General features: G+C 41.9%; 3 protein-coding genes across 3 annotated transcripts; 1 reads left to right on the top strand and 2 right to left on the bottom strand.

Annotated features, from left to right (window-relative positions):
- Positions 1-92: 92 nt before the first annotated feature.
- On the top strand, positions 93-3,307 carry cyb5d2 (cytochrome b5 domain containing 2). The gene is made up of 4 exons (XM_030100724.1): positions 93-518; positions 783-923; positions 1,383-1,569; positions 1,713-3,307. Exons 1-4 carry the CDS (start codon positions 263-265, stop codon positions 1,882-1,884), a joined length of 756 nt encoding a protein of 251 aa, XP_029956584.1. The 5' UTR covers positions 93-262; the 3' UTR covers positions 1,885-3,307.
- Positions 2,591-15,059, bottom strand: ankfy1 (ankyrin repeat and FYVE domain containing 1). Its single transcript, XM_030100723.1, has 25 exons — positions 14,978-15,059; positions 12,965-13,172; positions 12,255-12,373; positions 11,511-11,646; positions 11,157-11,280; positions 10,717-10,866; positions 10,465-10,630; positions 10,135-10,339; positions 9,989-10,057; positions 8,964-9,166; positions 8,763-8,860; positions 8,312-8,513; positions 8,099-8,197; positions 7,363-7,516; positions 7,049-7,217; positions 6,749-6,867; positions 6,477-6,633; positions 6,153-6,353; positions 5,863-6,039; positions 5,606-5,753; positions 5,191-5,281; positions 4,464-4,588; positions 4,224-4,370; positions 3,734-3,824; positions 2,591-3,649 (listed from the first exon to the last, which is right to left on the bottom strand). Exons 1-25 carry the CDS (start codon positions 14,985-14,987, stop codon positions 3,517-3,519), a joined length of 3,501 nt encoding a protein of 1,166 aa, XP_029956583.1. The 5' UTR covers positions 14,988-15,059; the 3' UTR covers positions 2,591-3,516.
- Positions 15,060-16,184: 1,125 nt separating this feature from the next.
- ube2g1a (ubiquitin-conjugating enzyme E2G 1a (UBC7 homolog, yeast)) lies at positions 16,185-23,577 on the bottom strand. The gene is made up of 6 exons (XM_030101396.1): positions 23,363-23,577; positions 20,086-20,188; positions 19,861-19,958; positions 18,803-18,981; positions 18,489-18,608; positions 16,185-16,901 (listed from the first exon to the last, which is right to left on the bottom strand). The coding sequence occupies exons 1-5, from the start codon at positions 23,406-23,408 to the stop codon at positions 18,522-18,524; spliced, it is 513 nt and encodes a 170-aa protein (XP_029957256.1). The 5' UTR covers positions 23,409-23,577; the 3' UTR covers positions 16,185-16,901; positions 18,489-18,521.
- Positions 23,578-24,453: the final 876 nt, after the last annotated feature.

Genomic DNA, 24,453 nt, shown 5'->3' with positions numbered 1-24,453 from the left:
CACTACTACCGCATTGACGTACCGTACGTCAGCCCCGCCGCGACGTCCTCGGCGCACGCGCAGTGGCGTCTTTTGTTGACGGAAGCACCTGCCCTGTTTTGTCGTTTCCATCTGGAGGAATGTGATGGGATGGAAACAATAAAACACTCTCCATCGGATGGAATGTGATTTAAACGCATGGAGAACGAGAAGGAGCGTCAACAGACAGCGGGGTGATCAGGAGGAATGGGACGGGATGTAAACACTTGTAGAACTAAACAGAATGATAGGCTGGGCACTGGTCGCGCTTTTGTCCGCCTCCCTGGCTCTGCTGTTCATACCCCGGGACTGGTCCAGGATATTTGGGAATGAATCGACCCCCGGGACCCCCGTGCGGCTCTTGAGCAAGCGGGAATTATCACTGTACGACGGGCAGGATGGCAGCAGAGGTCTCTACCTGGCACTGCTGGGCCAGGTTTTTGATGTAAACAAAGGACACAAGCACTACGGACCTGGTGGCGCTTATCACTTTATGGCAGGTGATGGTCAAATTATTTGCCTCGAAAACACTTTCAGAATTCTCATCTTAGTTTTTTTTTCTTTCAAATCAATAATTCATTATAGATATGCCAAACCAAGATCCAAAATACAGAATACAGATATTTACAAAAAAGGAAACAGACACACATACATTCAACTATATATATGAGCTACACCCAGCATTCAATATTTTAAGTGGAACCATCTTTCCAGCTGTTATTGTTGTTTTTATTATAGTCTTCATATTGTGTGCACACTTCCAGGTAGGGATGCCTCCTGCTCTTTCATCACTGGAGACTTCTCAGAGGGTGGATTGACAGACGATGTCTCCGGCCTTTCCCCAGTGCAGGTGGTCGCTCTGTATGACTGGCTGGCCTTCTATCAGAGGGAGTACCAAACTGTGGGTATGTCACCGCTTTAACATGTACGTTTGTCCTCACAACAGGATTTCAGTGTCCTACAAAAGTGCGATTCATCCATCCATCCATAACATAGATAGTTAATATCTGCTGACAGGCAAACTATTTTGTCAAAGGCTCTTTCCTTCATGTTTGACACACGTCAGGATCTCATGCATGATTAAAAATCCCTCTAGCTTCAAAAGCTTGATGCCATTCTGATTTTTTGTGCACATAAACAAATTTATAAGAAATACATGGTGAGTTTTATAAATCCTGCTGACTGAATATCATGCTATTATTGTAATGGTGCATAGAGGACAGCATCTTGTAGAGCCTGTGCAGTATTTCCAACAGTAACAGCCGATGAGTGATGTACTGTCTGTTTTCAGAACTGCTGACTCGAACGCTCGACATTATTTCATCCGTCGTCATCAATGAAATAAGCTTACGTTTGAGTTTCAGGTGTGGTGATAGGTCGCTTCTACAGCACAAGTGGGCAGCCCACAGAGGCCCTGCTGCGAGTGGAAGCATCCCGAGCAGAGGGCCAGCGGATCAAGGCCCGGGCTGAGGCTGAAAAGATGCGTTACCCAGCCTGCAACTCAGAATGGAGTTCTGCCAAAGGAGGGCGAGTGTGGTGCTCCACTAAAAGGTGTGGCAATAACTCCATCCTGATTAAATATTAACCAGCAGACAAGGCAGATACTTGCAACGCCCTGATAAGATGTTCGTAAAACAACTGTGTGAAATCAGCTCCGCGCATTCAGGTGTGTTTAACTTTTTTTTTTTCTGCAGTGGCGGAGTGGTAAGAGACTGGACGGGTGTTCCACGGAAACGCTTCTCTGCACGCTCACACGGTGTTCGCTGTGTCTGTGTTGAAGACCCGTATGCAGCAGAGGAAGATCCCAACCTGCAGAGATACGATGGCTGCTCTCCACATGCTGACTCATGCTTTGTGGCAGACTAGTAGTCATTAGGCCAGATCAGAAATCACTGATTAAACAGTCTTCAAGGAACACTAAACTCAGGAAAACAAACCTTTTTTAAAAAAAAAAAAAAAATATATATATATATATATATAATAACAAAGCAGAAAAGAGACAACTCAGCACATTGAATTTTGATGACCTTTATGTAAAGTTGTCCTCCCTTTCTCTAAAAGAATACACCAGGAAGAGACAGGCTAGATATCTGAGCATACAGATACAATACAATGTGCATAAAAGATTAAACAATGTGCATAAAAGATTAACAGAGGCAAGATTTAGGTTTGTCACAATGACAAGCACAAACTGCATTAAAGTACAAAACAGTTGTAGTGGTCAAAAATATCACACATTTATCTGTACAATTTAACAATACTTTAAGAGGCCTCACAATCCGGCCATCCCTCCACTTACTCCACATTCCTCCCGATGATCAGAAATGTCATGTGATCTTGATAAAGTGCACCTGTTCGGCTTTAGAAATCAAGAAACGTCAGACGTGATGGGTCAAGACAACTTGACATGAGGCAACAGCGTGGAGGACTTTGATCTGAGGCGACCTCTTTATGAGTCAGAAATGGAATGTAATCGTTCGGTGGCTGATTCTAAACGTTGATTCTACAATGATAATCATGATGTATAAAGGCTACAAATTAAATCACATGCATAGGCAAAATAGGCATTTTAAAATCTGTTTTTGTTTTCGGGACTACATTTATGTTCCTTCTTCTCTGAAGTCATCAAACTTGCCACAGTCAGAACCAAGCACTGCATTTCATTTGGCCTATTCCATTCGATTGAACAGTTGCATGGATGAGAGCGTCATTTCTCACCTGTCATTATTTCACATGATTTTGAAGTTACAGTTGTGATTCTCACTGAAAATCCTTTTTTTTCTTCCAGTGAAGCTTTTGGAAAAAAATAATAGTTTTCCCTTTTAATCCTTTTTACTTGCACACTGTTATCCAGGGAATATTGAATAAGGGTAACCAGACAGCAAATCATAAATGATTACAGAACATGTAGATTATTCAGTCCTTGTAGATCTCATGATCTAGTGTTATTTCCAAGTCTTTCTACTCTTTGTTGACAGCAGCCTCAACTTCTTCCTTTTTTTTTTTTTTTAATGAGCCAAACGAAAGATTTTGTAGCGCTTTCTTTGGGTGTGTTAGTGTGAATCCCGCTGATGTGGATATATCCCAACAGAGAAAAGGAAAACCCCTTCCAAAAGGAGATCGTCTCACAGGATTGAAATGTCGGCGTTCGAGAGCTACCTGATTGTGACGATTGGAGTCAATCGTCACAAACATCACTGAGCATGAAAACTGATGGAAGTCCAGCCGTCACTGAGCTGGAGAGCCATTTAGATCCACTTCAAGATACTTTGATTTAAACAGAAACAAACAGAAAAAAAAAACAATGTTTCACTTTCTATCTGAACCATCCCTCTAGAACATGTATAGTTGTTCATGGACTGGAATAGTATAAAGATCATGGTCCATAACTTGGAATCTCTTGTTAGTATGTCCTGCTACGGATGTCTTTTCTTCTGGTGCCGAGTAGAGCCTTGTGTCGTCACAGCCAGAGGGGTGGAACGTATCCCGGCCGAAGCATTACGATACGCCGCCCAGAGTTAGTACGTCGAAGCAGATGTCGCACACTCTCACCGGCTTGTTCAAATCAAACTTGATGATGGGTATCTCCTTTATAGAGCACTTGTGGCACAACAGGCGCCCACAGTGGCGGCTGAAACGGGATGGAGAGACAAAATTAACAGCACCACCGGGGACGGCTCTGTTTATTTAGCACACATGAAGCAGTGTTACTGACCAGTGATGTTTCCGTGTTGTTACACCAAACTTGGCAGCACATTCATAGCAGTTAGATCCATCACACCAAGGGGGCTCTTTGGACAACATATCTACACACATGGTTAAAAAAAAAAAAAAGTCAATATGAAGGTCAAATGTATTTTATCCAAACATATTACCCTATATAGGATGTGCTCACACTTGTGGTTGTATTTAAGTAAACTCTGTTGTGAATGCTTGGTTTGTTCTACTCCCAATAAACTCCGACTGGTTCCCAAGTGAAGAGACCAAACCTTAGGAAATCTACATAAGCCGAACACAGGATGTAATGACGTAATAATTGCTGTTTTCTAGCAGCTTAAATTGTGTGTGAAGGGAGAGTTCCTGCTCCTTCATGCATGTTATAATCTCTCTCACACTCTTCGTGTTATTGGGGACAACACTGCAAGTGTAAACACAGCATAAACACCAAATGAAGGACTTGTAAATAGTACCATGAGAAAATGTACCTAAAAGGCGGAAAAGCAACTGTTTGGTTGCAACTTGGTAGTTGAAAATGTTAATGCCCTGATTATTATTGACACCCAGTCGAGCCCCTGCCCTCACGATGGCACGGCACAGGTTCGCATTTCCTTTCATGTAGGCCAGGAGCAGAACTGCCAAAAAACAAAGGTGACACGGATCGGTCAGATTAACATTAATGAACTTTTTATACATCGTGAACAACATGAAATAGTTCAGGTTCCAACCTGTATTCCCTTCGTTGTCTGGTTTGTCCAGAGGATATTCAGGCATACACTCCAGGAACAGCTCGAAAATGGCAGCAGCGTTCTCTTTCCCATAATGACCGAGCACGTGCATTGGTGACTGACCCCTACGCAGACACAACAGATAAAAAAGAAAAACTTGTAGTTTGTAGGTTTAAACAGGTGTGTGAGAATGCTGCTGCACTGCTGAAGGCTCTCAACTCTCCCAACCAGCCACACTTCAGCAAAACTATATTTGGATCTCATTTGATTTGTTTGTTCCTTAATTTCACTGCTTTGCCTTGTTGTTTCGTCACCAGGAGTCTTTAGTCTCGTTTCAGATTTAATGTTCCACTACACTGGCCCAGAGGAGGCAGCAGACTGGATGTTGCATCAGAGTCAGTGTTTGGAGAAAACTTGAATGGACACTTTGAGAAGGGAAACCCAAATAAACAACTGACTGTTTTGATCTGATGTGAGGGTTCTGAGTGTGTATCGAAAAGCTGAGTCCTCTTCAATGTCTGCCAACATGCGAGTGAGTGGATACGTTATTTACTCAATACTGTAACATAAAATGATTCATCCATAAACAATGCGACTGTCAAACATTTTCTGCATGTTATATGTATTTTTTCATGTAGCGTTGATGGTCAGACATCTCACACGTGTCTGTTTATGCTGCTGCTACAATGCTGGTCAAAGTGAGAGTTTTAAAAGGGACTCGGCGTACCTGAGATTAAAAGCCTCGGCATCAATGTTGGACTCTGTGAGAAGGGCTCTGACATTGTTAAGGCGACCCTGCATCACAGCCAGATGCAAAGCTGCAGAGGGGAGAACACAGCGTTACCCACACAGGTTATGGTGTGCTGCAAGATGACAGGCATGCACAGCGATCCAGCCTATGGCTGTGTAGTTAAGTCACTGTAAATATCTCACAACATCTTGTTTCTGGATTTAATCACACTTCACATTAACAGGTTTCTTCGCTCCAGTTTTATAAACCAAAACACATTTTTTTAAAAATGCGAAAAATATCGAATGATGCTGAAAACTGGAACTTGCACAGAAAGTCATGTGAGAAACAACTTTTTCAAAATGCGAACCAGCAGATTCATAATGAACTAGTAATTAAAATAAACAAATACCATTGTTGCCATTCTCATCCTCAGCAGCAAAATCGACTCCGTTCTCCAGCAACACTGAGCAAATTGTGGCCAGATCCTGTTGAGCAGCCAAATGCAGCGCTGTCTGTCTGTGTTTAGTCAGCTCATTTACTTTGGCTCCGGCGAGCAGCTGAAGGCAGAAAAATGCCAAATGGAAACTGTGTCAACGGCAGCGGCCTTTCAGTAATGTTTGAACTGACATGCCTTAGCGCTGATGCAGAGGGAGGACAGGTTTCTACCAAGTTGCGGACGATGATCTCAGATCCGGCCTGGACGGCCAGGTGGAGAGGGGTGAGCTTGGCGGCGTCCTGCACTCTGGAGTTGACGTTGGCTTGGACGCTGATGAGGAACAAGACACTCTCGATGTCTGAATTTTGCACGGCCACGTGGAGGAAATTACGCCCTTTGTTGTCCACCTATACAGAAACGAGTGAGCGATCAGGAGACAGAAACACCGTGCTCTTTAGTAATACTGCACACACAAACTGGTGTGTGTGTATGTGTGTGTGTGCACTTGAGGCGGTGTCACCTGTTCAGCAGCGCCCGGCTCCCTCTTGAGGATAGCCTCCGCTGCTTTATTATTTTTGTGCGTCATGGCACAGGCGAACGGAGTCATTCCTTGACGGTCGCGGAGGTTGAGGCGAATGTCTGGGTGAGAAATGAGCAGCTGTATGATGACGTTGTGCTGGTTGCTAATGGCAGCATGGACAGGAGCTCTGCCCTCCGCATCCTGACAGAAATGAAGACAGAAGACATTTTAGACGAAGCCCATCATGAAACGCCACATTTAAAACTCATCTTTCAGCAGGAGGATATGTTACAGGCTGAAACAGGAAACTTGAGTTCGACAGACCTGTGCATTAACATTAGCTCCAAACTCTAGAAGGCACTGCACCACCTCCTCCAGCCCCCAGCTGCTCGCCAGGTGGAGGGGCGTTTGTCCATCTCGGGCTTCTTCGTCTCCTTCCCCGTTGGGACCGGGGCGTCTGGGACTGTTCACATCACACCCACTACAGAAAACACAACGCAGTGCACGTTCACCGCTACGAGCTGCGACCAGGTCAGCAGAGACAAACCGCCTGAAGCCGCTTCAAATACCACGGCTGGTAGTGAGAGTGGAAATACCTGCGGATGAGGAAGCACGCGCACACTTCGTTGTTCTCGTCGACAGCTCTGTGCAGGAGAGTCTGCAGGCAGCCGGACGGCCCCGTGCTCCAGCAGGTCGCATCGCAACCATGACGCACCTACGAGGGACAAAGAGGATTCCAGGAGTCAAAAGACAGAAAAATGTTTTGTTTCCAGAACCATGTGTGCAAGTGTGTGCATGTGTGTAAGATACAAGGTTCAAAAACTTAATTAACAAACATAACAGAGAACTAACAGTTCAGAACTGCTGTTATAGTACTAAATGTCTCTAAACTGTACCAGTGTGGATGCAATATCCTCCAGGCCATTCTCCAGTGCCAGCCACAACGGAGGGTTTCCCTTGTCATCCACCACAGACATGTCGGCTCCTCTTGTGCAAATGGCATCCACCACCAGGGGCAGCTGGTTACTGATAGCCAACTGTAGTGCTGTTTGTCCGTCCTGGGTCCTGGGAGATAAGAATTTAATGTGAAATTAAGACCCAAGACACTGGCGCTACTCTTGTTAGGCTGATGTATTCTCCAATTAAAAAATAAAATAATAATCATTTAGCTAAATGTGTGCTACTGTTCAAGCGTAGGTGCTGGGAATACCTGACGTTGATGTCCGCTTGATGCTCAAGAAGGAAGAGGGCACTCTTGCTGTCCTGTCTTTGGATGGCCATGTGAAGCAGAGTTTGTCCGTTGGACATGGTATCATTGATAGAAGCCCCTGAGCCCAGCAGCTGAGCTGCTATAGTGTGCATACCTGACAGGGAAAGACCACACAAAGCAAAGAAGTCACTTTATAAAGAAAAACAAGAAGCACTTAACATATTTCCTGTCTGGAGTGGGGGAGTTAAACATAAGATCCGTGGATTAATATTGAGGCTGCAATCTGGCACAAAATGGTAAAAATGGCCAACTGTGTTGTTTCCACATCTTAAGAGTAGCAGACACATCAACACTGAGACCTGAGCTGAGATATCGGTGATGCTGCCATGAAAGAAAGCAAACTAGAATTAGCCTCAAAGCCATGCTGTCAGGGTGAGCTTGTAAAAACACACAGAATCCAAAAGCTATAGAAGAAGTTCTTTTGGACATTTTGCTGTATTTTGCAATAAAATTTTCATTAAAATTGTCTTCAGGTTGAGATTGTTGTCATTTTCTGCTAAAACAGACATTTTCACCACACATACTGTACTACCGCAAAAAAGAGATACTTAGAAGTTTAAATCTAAAGGTTATTTTGGCACAATTTTAAAGGTCTGGTCCACTCAAGATTAAATGGGGTTGAATGTGGCAACTAAACTAAAATGTGTTTGTCTGGTCTTGATGTGAGTGTAATTACCTGTCCAGAGGGCCAAGCCCAAGACTGTCTGGTCCATGGAGTCTTTAAGACTGAAGTCTGGAATGATCTGGAAGTTGTTGGTAGCATGAAGTGCATTGGCTAAAATAAACACACACACAAAATAAAACATAAATAAGTCATTTCCAGGATATTCAGAGACTTTCAGGCAGAGAGATGAATCTCTCTCTGCAGGGAATTACAACACAAGCTGACCTTTTTGCTCCAGAATGACCGAAACCACGTCTGGGTGATTGTGAGCAATGGCCATGTGAAGCGGCGTCTGCTGAGCCACATCAATGGTGTCGTCAGGCAGAGTCTTCTGGGTCTGTAGGTTGGGATTGGCGCCTTGCTGGAGGAGCTCGGCTGTCAGGCTGGCCAGGCCGCTGCGACAAGCTGTGTGAAGTGGGCTCTCGCCCTGAAAGGAAGGCAAGTATACACAAAACCCTATGAGCAACACATACATGATGCAAGATTAACTCACTTAGTTCCTCATTTATTCCTACGAAAGACTTATCTGATTTAAATAGCGATCTAATTTATGTTTCTCATATATTGCTTGCTGCATATAATAAACAGTCACATTTTAGAAGATTTGCTATCTGCAAATTCGAGATTTGAAATCTGTGAAAGTCAGTCTGGGTCATATCAAAATATTCCTACTCACCCATTTGTTAACATGGTTGACCTTTGCCCCGTGGGTAGCGAGGAACAGAGCCGCCGCCTCATTGCCTGAGCGGGCTGCTCTCTGCAAGAGGCAGTTTTCTACGGAGAGTGAAGCAAAGCGATACCAGTGAGAAAGCGTCCTGAAACGAGGAGACGGTGTTCAACCTGAACAGAGCTGCAGGGAGAGGCTGTTCAGAAGCACCTGTGGAGGCGTCGGGCGCGTCGGGGTTGCTTCCTCTCTGGATGAGCTGAGCAGCAAAACTGTTCTCGTCAAACGACGTGCCGTTCACGACTGGTGCGTCGTCCTCGAACGGGTTGACCGAGGGGTCCGAGGACATGGTGATATACTGCAGTGCGAGCCACAGAGCCGTGCTGCCTTCATGGTCTTTGAGTTCCAGATCCAGCCTAACGACAGGTCACATGCAAAATTATCTTTGACATACATGACATGAAATACATGGAAGGGAGTTAAATTTTGGTCTTTTGGAACCGTGTTGTCTATCATGTCAACTTTTAAGAAATGATCACAGATTTAACAGTACACACTTTAAAGCTGTGTTTAAATGATGTTACAATTGAAAACATCATTTTTGTTTGAGAAAAGTTTCACTTTTACACGACAACGTTCTGAAAACCAAGTCTGATACACAGAAAAGACAGAAACAATGAAACAGAAGTAGTTCGTGTTGGGCTACTGGTAGGTGCTGTTGTTTGTTTTGAAATGAAACCAAACACACATGCAGAGAATAATACAGCACACGGACATTTGCATGGACAGATGACAAAGTTGGATCATTATTACACTGACTCAAATCTGAAACTACCCCGGTCCTTAGAGAATACGGATTAAGAGTCATGATACTGAAGGTTGTTGTTGTTGTTGTTGTTGCTGTTGCTGTTGCTGTTGTTGTCATCGTCTACTCACACATGTGCAGAAGAACTATTCACTGAGTATTATCAGCTTTTCTGCTGTCTAAATGGAGACGGATCCCATGGGATCCGTTTGGTTTCGCCTGTTCACATGACAATGGAGTATTTTCAAAAAGTTCCACCTTCGGAAATGTTCTGAAAAAGTTGTTTCTTCAGTGGTTTCAACCACCATTGTTGTGGAAACAGACACATAAAACGCAATAAAAGTTTTGCGTTTTCACTTGAAAATATTGTCACGTAAACAGACCTTTAAAATCTTAATTAATTATTTCCATTTGAGGGCAGGATGTAACTCACTGTTTGCACTGTAGCAGCTGGTTGAACACTGGCTCGTTCCCTGACGCCACAGCTTCATGCAGCGGAGTTCTGAAAACAAAAAAAAACAACAACAGTGAAGTGCGGTCGCATGCAGCACGGTGGGTGTGCGATCGAACGTGACCTACCGGCCCCTGCTGTTCTGCATGTTGGGGTTGGCTCCCGTCTTCAGCAGCGCCTCGGCGATCCGTGCCATGCCGCCCATCACGTCTGCAGAGTGTTTCTTGGGACTGAAAGAGCAGACCAGGTGAAGTGGGGTTTCCACCGCCCCCACAGTGGCAGCGTTGACCTGAGCCGAGTGGCGTATCAGGAAGATGGAGGCAAACTCATCGCCTGAGCAAAGCGGAGAAACAATAGATGTTGTAGTATTGGAATAATCGGTTCTAGTGGTAGCATGGAAGAAACATTTGGGAGCAAGCATGGTGACAAAAAGCAGAGAAACAATGTTTGTCCTTCACCTCTTTGGATGGCTTTATGGAGGAGGCTCCAGCCACTCTGATCCACCATGTCCACATCAGCTTTGTTGTTCACCAGAGTGGTGGCGATGCTTTCCAATTTACGGGATAGAGCTAGGTCGAGTGCCAGGTCACCATTGTTGTCTAGTTCGTTTAGCTTGCCTGGTAACTGAAAGAAAGAGAGATAACTAAACAAAACGAATTCAAATTGCATTGAAAGAAGCGTTTATTAAGACGTCTCTATGGCAAACTGACCTGTGAGTCCATCTCGATGAGATACAAAAAGACAACGTCTTCTCGCTCAACTTTGATGGCTTTGTGGAGAGGAAACTCTGTTTTTGATTTGATCATCTTGTACAGGAGCTGGGCACTCATGGTGCTGAAATCTTCTTTCCGTAAATCATCCTGGGAGAAACACATTCCAGGAAATGAACAGTCTCAGTGACAAATATCAAAAAGTAAAATCAGCAAATGCTGCTAAAGAGGAAAAATGAAAAGTAACCAAATAGACCAATAATCGTGAGAGTTCCAACAGGTAAATACAGGATCAAAACTGGCAGGACCTGCAGGTTACGGTACATTATGACATTTTCCATGCGGCAAACAATGAGAAAGGAACTGCTGTTTATCCCAGACGTGCACGCCGCCTTGGTTGCCTCACAGGACAAGTTCAGACAACACCTCAAAGCACTCACCCAGTGACTGGCGATAATCTCCCCGCAGTAATTCATCAGGGTGGTGGCATTTAGCTCCTCGGCTGTCTGGTAGAAGCGGATGCAGTTCCTGACATTAACTGAGGACATGACGCCTTTTTCACACCTGTCTCAGCAGAGGAAGACATGCAGAGCAGACCAGTCAGGCCTGGTTTAGACAGCATTTAAAGTGAAAACGCATCATTAGAACATTTTCTTGTTTACATGGCAAAGTTTTGAAAATGATTTCTGTTTGCATGTAGGGCCGCTAATTGGTGCCGTTTATTTTTCTAATGACAAAACAAGAAGTTGGCGGCTGCTCCCCCTGCTGTGGTGCAAACGGGGCCGTGCACTGACCTCTCTCTGAGCAGCTGCAGCTGGAAGCGGTTTGCCAGCTTCATCAGGTCGATGAGAAAGGCGTCGTCTTCACTCAGTTCCAAGTCGTCGGTGTAGGCCCAGCGCAGCATTGCCATGGCAACTTCAGGTTTGCAATCTGAGAACCAATCAAGGTTTGATGTTAGGCATTTGCATAGAGATCAATTAAAAACAAATGATGGACAAATTGAGCTTTTTTTTTTTTTTGAGGGTGTACTTTTTTTACATTATAAACAAATAAATCGTGCTTTCGTGCTTTTAAAAAATAGCCACTTCTTGTTTGGATAAGGGAATGACCAAAATATTGTAAAATATATAAACATAAATCTATACAGCTCAATGAATTACAGTCTGAACTTTATCTCATGTAAAACTAACATTGTGGTCTGAGGGAAAAGTTGAATTTTAGGCAAACGCACTGGATCACATCTGATTTCCCGATTAATCACAAATGAGTGTTTTCTAAAAAAGAAAAAAAAACTACAACAACCTCTCTTTCATCATGTACTCATGCACTCAAATCGGCGTGAAACCCGATTAAGGGTCTACAAATGTGATCCAGTGACTGCAGCACGACTCAAAACTGAACTTTGAAAGTCAGCATGGTCTTCTCCAAAGTAAATATTCTCAGTCATCAACTATTAACCCACAGGTAAGCTGAATGGCAGAAGCTGGATGATTTTTAGGATGATTTGTGACTGGCTGCACATATGTGGGTTCTCTCACCGGTCAGGTCCAGTTCTGAGGTGGAGGCCATGTTCGCCAGACTCCAGACCTCGCTGCGTGCGGCCAACACAAATTTATGGGCATTGAACTGCTCTCCGGCCACTTTCACCTTCAGATCACTGAAAAGACAACATTTAACAATGAGAAACAGAGGAACAATAAAATCGAAAGGCTTGAAGAATCAATGAGAATCAATCAGCGTTTCCCCCTCTACAACTCACAACCATGGTTAAAAAAAAATCTAAAATAGAGCAAATATTGGAATGGGGCTACAGTATATATTTACAACTCCACTGTGAAGATATACAGCTTCAAAGATAAGTCAGGTAATGAGCACAAACACCAGTGACCAATTTAATCAATCATTTTGTTTTACTTTCATTTAGAGCAAAAGCTATCTAATTAGGCCAGACAACACTATGACTCATATCAGGCTTTATGACATACAGGGTTAAGACCATAGAAAAAGTAACCATCACATCACTGAGATGCCCCACGTCACGTCAAAACATTTTTTTGTTTTGCTGAGGTTTGATCTAAAAATACTAGAATTACTTAAAATTTTAATCTGAAGTCACAAAAACCACCAGCTTGGTTTCTTCTTTGACTTCAAATGAAAAGACTTGCTAGTACCATACACCGGAGCACTTCCAGGAGTGTTGGATTCTCAAACTCAATCTATTATTTCCCGCTGTGATCCTCTGTCCCACCTGTACTGCTCCTGCTGGTAAAGGTCGGCCACGATGTCCAGCAGGCGGCTAATGAAGGACTCTCCCGCTGCGGGGCTGGATGAGCCCTGACCAGAGCCCTGAGCGGCGAGCATGGCACAGCGCCGCTCTGTGTCGGCCAACTTCTGCTGCATCTTCACGTACTCCTGCCTGAGCAGGGCCAGGTGCTTCTGCAGCTTGGCCACCTCCTCTGTCCCACACATGACCAAACACAGAAAGTACGTTAGACAAAACTGTGTGCCAAAACCGACCCGCAAGAGGCTCCAAACCACTGAGCAATTTGTAAAAATTTCAAAGAAAGCATACATTTTTTTCAACCAATTCATGAAGAATAGCAAACAAAACAACAGAGACCCGATCTGGGAGATCAGTGATGCTGCTATGAAAGAAGGTACCTCATTAACAAACTATTCTCCACCATGCTGTCAAGGTGAGCTTGTAAAAACATGCATAATGCAACAGCTAAAGGGATTTTTTAAAATTTTTTTTTAGATACTTTAGCATATTTCGCACCAGAATGCACCAACAAAACTGCCTTTATGTTGAGATTGTCATTTTTTTTGATGGCAATTTTTCGATTTTGTGAAAATACAGACATTTTTCATCACGTATACTCTGTGCCACAACAAAGAACAACTTTAAAAGTTTAAATGTAAAGGTTTTTTGTTACTATTTTACCAGTGTGGCCCACTCATGATGAAACTGGGCTGTATGTGGTTCCTCAACGAAAATCTGTTAGAATTTCCCTGTTGGTCTGGATAAAAACACACTGTCCAGATGTCTTGATGTTTCAACACTACTTCACGTCACAGCCAAGAGTTCCACAGAATGTCACAGAGGCCCATTTCCTTCCTTTAAGGCAGTAAAGTTTTAATGAAGAAAGAATGCTGAGGTGGCACGTTACTTTGTCCTCCCTTGTAAACCGTTGGTGGCCGAGCTGCTGGTCATGAGGAACAGAAAAAAGGGGGGTGTCTCTAAAAACCACCTGACCTGACCAGCTCAGCACAGGAAGGGTGGTTTGCTGGAGCAGCAGATTAGGAATGAACTGACCAGCCACTTCTCAAATGCACAAGCATACTCGCCAATTAAATCATGCATAAGTAATGTGACCTGCATTATTTTGCAACCAAAATAAACACTTGTATGCATAATCACAAACAAAATGCTAGGCAGTTGATGATCGTCTTATGACATGCAGACTCTAAACGTGTTAATGCACTACATAGTTGTGAATTCAGCAAAGCTTTGGCAACGATATGCCTTCTGGCTTGCTTCAACCACTAAGTAAGTTATGGCGCTTTCAGCTGAGCAGTTCTTTATAACAGGTTGTTGACTCTCTGGATTCACTGTTGGTAATCTGATTGACTTAAAGGAAGACCTCTGATGTCTAATCCAGAAGCAGGTGGTGCCCTTGACCATGGTGCTTCTTCCAGGTGGAGGTGCAGAAGATACCTGACAGGAAGGGTGACACATCCACTGTGTTTGTCAGTTTTTTTTCCCTTCTCTACCTGCCTGTCTAAGTAGCGGGCTTGAGACCAGATCGTGTGAAACAAGGCTTTACATGAATCCAACAGGGACAGCTGAGGGAACTGTCACTGTGACAATATCAGCCCAGACACTTTGATGAGAGGCATGACGCTGACGTTCAGCAAACCGTATCAGCAAAGCTTACACATTCTGCGAGTTACCACGCGGTTTTTAATACACGACAGAGGAGTAATCATTTCGTTAAGGCCCAGCTGTCTGAAAATGAAACATTTCGTAGCTATAAAATTGCGCTAGCAAACATCCTCGAAAGCTAACGACTCAGTGCTGAGAGGTGTGTGACCAAGAAGAGAGCCGCGCTTCTCCTTCTTCTTCTTCTTCGCCGCACACGAAGCTGCCCTCACAAAGCTGCACACACGTAAGTTAAACCTGTTCGACAGGCGTGTGACAGCAGCCAGGGGAGATGAAAGGAGTTTATCAAAATAGTCTTTAAAAAAATCAATCTCATACCTTCCGCCATGTTGCTCAGCGTTAGCTCCGTGGCCTGACGGTGTCTATCGCGATACGACTAGGCGGCGGCGCTGCGTTCAAGTGCTTCCCAAAGAGCATGTTGGTAATTTTATCATATGACTGGCAGGATCGTGGCCACGAGGGATTTTCAATGCTGTTAAAAGCGGCGACTGTGTGGAGGGGAGCTGATTAACTTTAATCACTTTTTGTGGCCACTGGCTGCGATTATTGCATAGTAGTAGTTTAACAGAAGACCAGATGTGACGTTCACTGTCTGTTACGTCCGCTAATATGTATTGAGGCAAAAAAATCGGGAAAAATCAACAATGCCGTGCAAATTTCGACTTAAAACATTTCGACTCCAAATTAATTAAAAATGGATCCTGGTCGAAGTATTGCACAGTCAAAATAAATTTGTCTAACCTAAAAGCCCTTGTCTGTCGGTGGCAAAGTAATTTAAATACTCTATGGCGATGCACAATAGACAAGAAACCTATTTTATAAGAGGTGCGTGACTTTTCATCACTGTATCTATCACAAAAATATTAATTTAACTCATTCAAATACCTTATTTTCTACCTGGTTGGTCAGAGAGCTACAATATTTGTTAATCTTGTAAATGTGGAAAATGTGTTGATACAGATTCCTTTAAAAACACTAAATTAAATACACAAAGAAATATTGAAAAAAAGTAATATTTTAGAAGAACTCACTACAGGTGATAGGTTTCATAACATGAAAAATATACATCAGTATTTTGTCTTTGTACATTAGGCAAAACTGTAATGGTTCAGTGAGCAGGGTAATGGTGAGATCGTGGATGAGTGGAAGAGATTGACAAAAACAAAAGACGGCCACACATACGGTATACACAAACATTCGCAAACTAAATCCCAGAAACATTCAGTAAGAAAACAAACAAAAAAAGAAGGTAAAGCATGCATAACAATTTCTACTGAGGACAATACAGACAGAGGAGAGAGGTGCTGCTAAACGAAGATCAGAGGGAAGGACCTAAAACTGGATCAGGATATCAAAAATTAAAATCTTTATAAGTCATACAAGGGAAGTTATTGCTACACCAAATTGTTACCAATCCCCGAATTACAGAGGAACCTGGGTGTACTGGCTAATAAATAAATTTGTACTGGTGGTACACAAGTTCTCCGTCTTCTGTCAACATCTTCAAACACTTGCTAATGCAGGATGAAGTGGCCAAGCATTTTATTAGGAGGCACTTTTGAAAAAAGATCAAACAAAATTTAGCATGCACAAAAACTAAGGGGGCATATTTGTTTCCTTTCTCAAGTTAACCGAGTAAGACTAGTAACTGATAGAGAAAACACAGGAATAATTCACAACTGACATCAGGTTCTGAGTGTTGAGGAACCCGGGAGAAGAGTTGTGTGTTTCAATATGGCGGTATTCCTTGAAGTGGCGCTTGCTTGGCGTGAATCAGCAAAACTCTTCACAGGTGACGCTCCTCCAAACAGCACTGTGATTCTTCATTTAAGACCTCCTGTGAAAACAAGCTAAAGAGAACTAATGCATGCTGGAGTTGAGGGAAGGAGAAGGGACAAAAATAAACTTATCCAAACCAGCACTATTCATTTGGTCTAAATGTCTGGATGGATGGAAAGGGAGCATATATATTATCCGGTTTAGTCTGTGCTATATACACGTCTTTACAATATCTTCCTGAATGTTGAAGCAGTTCATTGAGTGGAAAAATGTTTTATTGTCTTCCGGGTTTCTGTTGTCTTTCTTTTTTCTTTTGGAGTTGGCACTTGCTTGGCGGTTTTCTGTCAGCCGTGGTAGTCACTTGGATGTTCTATTGCAGCCTACAGCAGCCAGTCTTTTCCAAGCCTGGCGACAGGGTGGAAGAGTGCAGGAGACAGTGCCATGTTGATTTTCAATTGGAGACCTGTGGGAAGAACAGATAATGCAGTTAGGACTCAGCAGTCGGCAATAAAATAGACCTTTTTCCCCCCTCTGATTTCTGGGTGATCACTAGTAGGTTAGATTCTGTTCTGTGCAGTTAGTTGATTTTTCTTCACACGTCATAATGCTTACAATTTCTTTAGACTAGTGGGAACAACACGGAGACCTGAGCTGAAATATCAGTGATGCTGCCATGAGAGAAAAAATGCAAACTAGCCTCAAAACCATGGTGTCAGGGTGAGCATGTAAAAAGATGTGTAAGAAAAGGTTGCAAGAAAAGGTTTCATTAAAATGTGTTTGACACCCCCATTCTACACCTTGCCTGCAGCTAACATTTTAATCTGAGGTCATTGGACAAAATTAGTGCCTTTTTTTCCAGTATGAAAACATGTTTTGGTAGATTTTGAGGCATTTCACAGTAGCATTATTCAAAGATTAATGATCATTGGGAAAGGCTGTACAAACTTTAAAATGCATTCTTTTGAGCTGGACTAATGCAGAAAGAGCCCCCCCCCCACCTCTTATACAGAACAAAAAGTAATTTAAATAAGACTTTTGCTTTTTCCGTTTTGACACTCTTTGGTCTGTGATGTGCTCGAACTTCCGTCCAGCTTGTTTGCTCCCGAGGGGGTCTTGTTCATTTAAATGAGGCACAACAGGCTTCCAGAGAAAAGCACACTTCTCACAGACTAATTTCCTGGTATGAAAGCAGCTGAAATAAATGGCGAACCCTCCTACATTTACATCTGTCTATTTTTTTCTTCAATCAACACCTACATTTTTTAAACCTTATTTGTAAAGCCTCTATGTTTCATAGCAGGAGTTACTGTGAAAAAGAGCAAAACTGTACATTAAAAGAAGAAAAAGAAATCTGTATTCAGCTAGAATCTATAACAAGTCAATATAGACTTCCATGAAAACTGTGATGTCACAAAGATTTACTGAGGTCATTCAAATGTCCTGAGAACAACAGCCTGGTGAAGATGTTAGTGTTTGAGGTGAGAATATTCATCTCTTATCAGGGACAGCCGTAATTACAAGACTGAATATGAGCTCAGTAGCTTGGTCTGAATATACAACTCTTTACTTTAATCTTTCTAAAGTCAGCAATCTTTACATTAGGTCAGTAAAATATCAGTCAAGCAAAAACCTGGACAGAAGCTACCAACACTACAGCTACTAGCCAAATAGGTGAGCCTAAAATAACATTACACACATTAATGATGTATTTTTTTTTTTTTTTTGGTAAAATTAGGCAGGATGGATTATGTGTGGTAATTTGCAATTGTACAGTATCCTCCAGAGATGTGTTTGTATTATTGGATTTACTAACAGGGATGAAAAACAACTGGAACTACACCTCTTCCTAGACCTTTGGCAATCACTGTATAATGAAGGGGTTATGAGTGTGAGAAGAGTGTGTGTTTCATGATTCTGTGTCATGCATCCCAAATTAGCAGTCATTTACATTCAAGCTGTGTTTGCTTGAACTTCATCAGCGACGCAGCTTTTCAGAGAAGTTAGTCATGACTGTTGATGTGTGACGAGAGTGACAGTCCAAAATACTTGCCCTGAAAACATGAAGCGAGATCCTCGCTAAATATCACTCGAATGCAGTTTCTTGGCTTTTTCGTACACAGCGGGCGACTTTCCTTTTGAATGCGCCGTGTCTGTCCTCCCTCCACTCTTTCTGCAGACAGAAACGGGTAAAAACTCAGTTATTTGATTCCAACTCCCAAACGAATTGCTCCTTTTTAACTTTCTAACATCAATTTTACATTTTGCATGATCCCACATGTTTTAAAGATATATTAACACTCAGCTCTGATTTTTCAAAAGAAAAAGAGATTCGTTCTGTGTTTCAAACAAAACTCATCAACTTACTGCTGCGTCCACGTTGGCTGGTGAGTCGCCGTTGGGGTCTGCCAGCATAGAGATAACACTAATCATGATGGTTTCCACCGTGTGGATCGGCAGCCAGCGCTCCTCCGGCTTCTCGTAGCCGTACTTGTCCTCTCCAGGCTCGTGTAAAATAGAAATACATACATCTCCGTTCTTGTCAACTGGGGGACAAAAACCAAAATGAAAACATGAAAAATTATTTATGAAGCTGAAAACTCTTCCACTACTTACGCAGCATAACGGATGTTATTAATGTTGCTTTTAGATCCTGAAAACCAATCGCAAACTGATGAAGGCGATCGTTTACAGGCGGCATCAATAAAACAGTATGTTTCAACATTTGAATCGATATTCAGTCGAGCTTCTTATAATAGCACTTTAAGCTCTGAGTCAGCAGATTGTCAAAGGATCTGGCAGATTTGTTCGTCTGGGAAATTCAGTGTCTTCATTTTAAAAATGTACTCCTTGATAACAAGCTGCGACATTAGTTCAAATTCAGATATTTTGGAAAAATGTGCAAAAACTTTACAGGTGCAGGACCTTTTTCTCATCTCTATTCCAACTGTATGAAAAAATGACAAAAAAATCGGTAGATGAATCATCAGTTCGTATAAAACACTAAAAGTGTCACACGGGGTTTATTGTAGTTACATCAGCAACAACTCTTAACATCAATAAAGAGGTTAAAATGTTAACCCAATAATTTGCTATGATCATTGTTGAGAGATTTTGTAGGCTACTGACGGAACGCATAAAAACATATTCACTTAGACGTTTCTTTATATTGAGGAAATCAAAAAATTACGATAAAATAACACATAAGATAACCTTAAAGCTATGTAATGAAATGTGTATATACTGGTAGCAATAGTTAATTTACCTATTATTATTATAATATTAATTATTTTACATTTCAAACATTCCCAGAGTGAAGCACGATGTTATGTTTACACTACTGAATGCTAAAAGCTGCACAGATAAATACAGAAATTGTCTATTAGAAATAAACATTATTTACAGTGAGCAACATGTGCACCTACCGTTTGGGTGCCAGATGTCTGTGATAAATTTCATTTTAGGAGGCCTGAGAGGATAGTCTTTGGGAAATGTCAGGTGAGCTTTGAACACACCACCTTCACTGTGAACATAAAGGGGAAAAAACACATTCAATTGATAAAATAATGAGACAAAACAAGCGACTCAAACAGAAGTCATATGAGATGCAGACGTTAGCAACACATCTCCAAGCATATTCTGTTACTTACTACAGTGTGTCTGGAGGCCCGATGATGAGGACTTCCCATCTGTAAAGATCATTATCCTCGATCAGGCCTGCTGAGAAGCCCTCCACTGGGTTTTTGTTCAGCTCTGGGCATAAAAACAAGCAGCACTGTCAGATCGCCACAGCTCACATCTTCGTACCTCCACTGTGATAACGCAAGTCATTATGTGCTTCTCTGAACCCTGCTGAGAATACAACATAACCCTTGTCTCAGAAGGCCAGGCTCAGTGGCGGGGAGGCCGGATGAGAGAGAGAACATGTTACTGAAACCAGGAGACCTTTAGAGATCGGATCAAACTACATTTCTCCACTGCTCTGAAACAGCTGCTTCAGTAATGATCAATGAGCCTCATTGTAAAAATGTATATAACCAAATACTTGAATATTCCAGACAAGTGATATGATGAATAGGTTTTTACAGAACAATGTGATCCCCCCCCCCCCAACAAAAAAAGGTTTTTATTTTCTTTCTCCCAGAAGTATCAAAACAACACAAAGAACAGGCACAATAAAAAAAAATATTAGCTTTGTGTTATGTTTGAAAGATACTGTGAGTCACATCTCCTGATATATAGAAGAAATGTTAAGTCACTGTAAATACACTATAATGACCAGAAATTATTGGATATGTGATGTAAATACAGAGTACATTAAGACATGAATGCCCACATGTCACTCAAGATATGGAAATTGGTATTTGGACAACATTTTGAGCTGTCTTAGGCTGTAATTACCAGTCTGGATACATGTTGTTTCATGTAATTAAACAGTAACTTGGATTTAGGAATTTTGCATGGCTATGTTGATGCTTATCAAAATGAAAATAAGAACATTAGAGAAGATGTGCTGTTATCTTATGAACCATTGTAAACCCTCAGGTCCTCCGGCGCCGGCCTTTTAATCATTACCACTGCCAATACAAAAGCCTACAGTGAGGCAGTTTTCCAGGACTACAGCCTGTCGGGGAATGTTGTTAAAAGCAGGCTCAAGACGTCCGATTAAATAAGGATTTCAAATAACATCTCCTTTCACCTGTAATAGAATTTTAGAATCTTAATTTTGATGTGATATTTTGCCTCATTTTTAATTATTCTTACTGTGTTTCAGTTAGTTTTAATTACTAATATGTGTGTATATATGAAGGAAGGGGGTGGGTATGACTTTGTTTTCACCCTGTAATTCAGTGGTTCCCAACCTTTTTCTTTAGAGACCCAAATTTTTACTGTTGTTAATCTATGTGAGCTCTATGACACCCTGCACATTTAGCTGGAGAAACCTCATAACAGTTTCTTTCTTATATTCTGTAATTATGAGTTCCTTTTCTCGGAAGATAAACTCTTTGGGTTAATCTCCGGGTGTCTGGTGGACTGATGCCACTTTAACTTGAACTGTTTTTTTTAATTTTATTTTATTTTAAAGGATTCTTCTTATTGAGTAAATCACAGGGCAACCACACCCACACACACACTCACTCATTTAAGGGCCATGCATGTTTTTGGACTGTGGGAGGAAAACAGAGTACCAGAAGGAAACTCACACACAAATGGTGAGAACATGCAAACTCAACACAGAGAGGCCTGGCTGGTATTTGAACCCATGACCCAAGACCTTCTCACGAGACGAAAGCACTAACCACAGCTACACCATATGCAGTAATTTATTCTTTGATATTTTTAAACAAATAATACACTTGTAATGTAATACTCAAACTTGTCAGTTTTGTGACATAAATGAATTAAATGCCGATTCACTCATTTTTCATACATAGAAAATGTAATATACCCTTTGAAATGGAGAGGACTTTGCCATAAATCTTTGGTGCCCCACTGGAGGGGTCAGGTCCCTGGTTCGGAATCACTGCTGCAAAATATATAGTGTTGCAATTTCTTGTACAAAAACTGCTATATAAATAAAGTTGTGTTGATTGCAAGGCGCAATGTTTTCTGAGTACATTATGCATTCTTTGTCAGTCACTGACAAGGTCTTTGTAAATACTCTGTCACACCCAACAGGACTGTGGATTCTTGGTGATTACAAGCAACAATAATATTCATAGACTGCAGTGTGTTTCAGCGTCATTACATATAAACAATACGCTTCAATGTAATAACCAAATATACAAAAACAAAACAAAGAAAATGTGGTCTGATTGTTGCTGTAATTATGCTAGCACTAGTGTTACTGGTATCTCGAAGGACTCCAAATAGATCCAAAAGAGTTAAATTCCTGATTTGTAATGAGACCCGGGCTGATGTGAGTCCATGGAGAGACCGAGACAGCTACAAAGGAGCAGAGCACACAGTGTCCTGACAGTTTGCACAGGGACTTTTCCATCTGAATTAAACCCTGAAAACCTAAGCAGTGGTTCCACAAACCCCCAAAAAACGAGAACAGGGTGTGGGTGCGACATAATGTGACTAATATTAGGACGACTAAATTTATTTCGCAGTTGGCCTTACAGAAAATAGCGTTTTGAGGTAATGCGAGATTAAAGCTAGCCTCGTTAGCTCGTAGAGGCTAACAACAGTGACAGCCCGGTGTTTCGGATTAACTGGTTTCCCTGTTAACCGGTAACCGACTTCCTTTAGTGTTCGTCGTTGCCGCTTGTAACGACAGACTTTAAAATTGGACTAATAAAAGGTGAAACCCTTCGAAACTTTATTAAAAACGCAATTACAAGGCGTTCGTTAGAAAAGCTACCGATTTCTAACATCTGCCGTCACTCGAGCAACAACAACGGCAGTCAATGGAAGTCGGTCACCAGTTAACAGGGAAACAAGGTGATCCGAAACACCGCTAACATTAGCCAACAGCGATGTCAACAGTCCATAAACATTTGTCAGTATTGCGCTAAGTCAGAACACGAATAGACATGGGGTTCAAATTCGAGGAATACTGCTCGTTATGTTTGTTAACGTGCATGTATATAAATCCAGAAGGGAACAGGCTAAAGCTCGGCTCGGAGGTAGCTTCATATGCAAAATCGTTAGGACTTTAACGGCAATCAGTCCGCAGCATCGGAGCACAAAAACAAACAAGCAGCTCTCCAGACAGACACACTGACGACATTTATCTGTCAGCTTAAAACGGCGCTTAACTATTCTCCCAGCTGTGTTCCCCACGCATTCTTCGTGTCAGGGGACTTTACTGATTAGGCAGAAGGTTGTACAGAGACACTTTGCACCAGCTTCGCTGTTTGAATCACAGCAGAAACCGTTAGCTCGGCTCCCTGCATTGGTCCAACATCAATGTTTCATTACCTGCGAGCTGTCTCCTGAGTAACAGCGCCGACTGAGGTTCTGTCATGGCTCAGCGAGTGTAATTAAGCTATGTTTGATGGTGATATGAGGTAAGAGCGTCAATTTTAACGATCACTAAACAACAGTTCTTCGTCGCCTCTATTCGCCGTTTAGCATTTTCCTCATCATTCTTCTTCGTCGCCCTTTACTGCTGTAGCTGTTGTTGCCGTTTTACTCTTCTTCTCTGTAAGGTAACTGCAGCTGGCGTCATCTAGAGTTACATATTACTGCCACCGTACGGCCATTATGTTAATTACAGTCTTGTAGTTCCGAAAAGAAAAAAAGGAGAAAATCTCTTGCTGTGTGGCATTTTGACATTTCAAAATATAAAGTGCATTACAAATAACATTTATTATTGTTAATAGTAGTAAAGAAAATATATGAAAATGTTCCTCCAGATTATATCTTTTACTTTTACAGCATTACAACATTTATTAGTATTGTAGTTGATCCTGGCGTCTTGGTCTTGAGATGTTCCTGGTCTTGGTATTGACTTTTGGCCTTTTAAAGTCTTGTCTTGTCTTGGACTGTTGGTGCTCTAGTGTTTGTTTTGGGAGGCATGGGATGGCATTTTGTCATATTTTGTGCAGTGTAAAACTGCTGTGAAAACTACATTCCCTCTTGTGGGATAATAACTATCCATAAATGAATGACTATCATTTTATATTTTTATATTTCCATTCTCTGTGCCATTGCTCTATTCATTGGTTCATATTCAGCACAGAAATGGATCATTTCCCAAAATTCCCATCACTGGTCTGGTAAATTGTTCTAGCTTAAATAATTGAATAGACATTACAATCATTCACCTGTGTAGTCTGGCTCATAAAAGTATCATTTCATACTTATTGAGAAGCACAGTTAAATAGGTATAAATGAGGGCTTCTCATTTTTCCTTTGAACTATTCTTATCCAAACTGCTTTTGACCATTTAGGAAATGAAAGGGATGCAGATCCGAAACTCCAAATTAAGTTTTAAGTCTGACTGTAGAACTCACTGCGGACAAATAGATGGCAGTAAATGGCTTAATGAAAACTGATCATCTGTTCAT

Source organism: Salarias fasciatus, chromosome 10, assembly GCF_902148845.1.
Source record: "Salarias fasciatus chromosome 10, fSalaFa1.1, whole genome shotgun sequence".
NCBI lineage: Eukaryota > Metazoa > Chordata > Actinopteri > Blenniiformes > Blenniidae > Salarias > Salarias fasciatus.
This window is presented reverse-complemented; position numbering and strand designations above follow the sequence as displayed.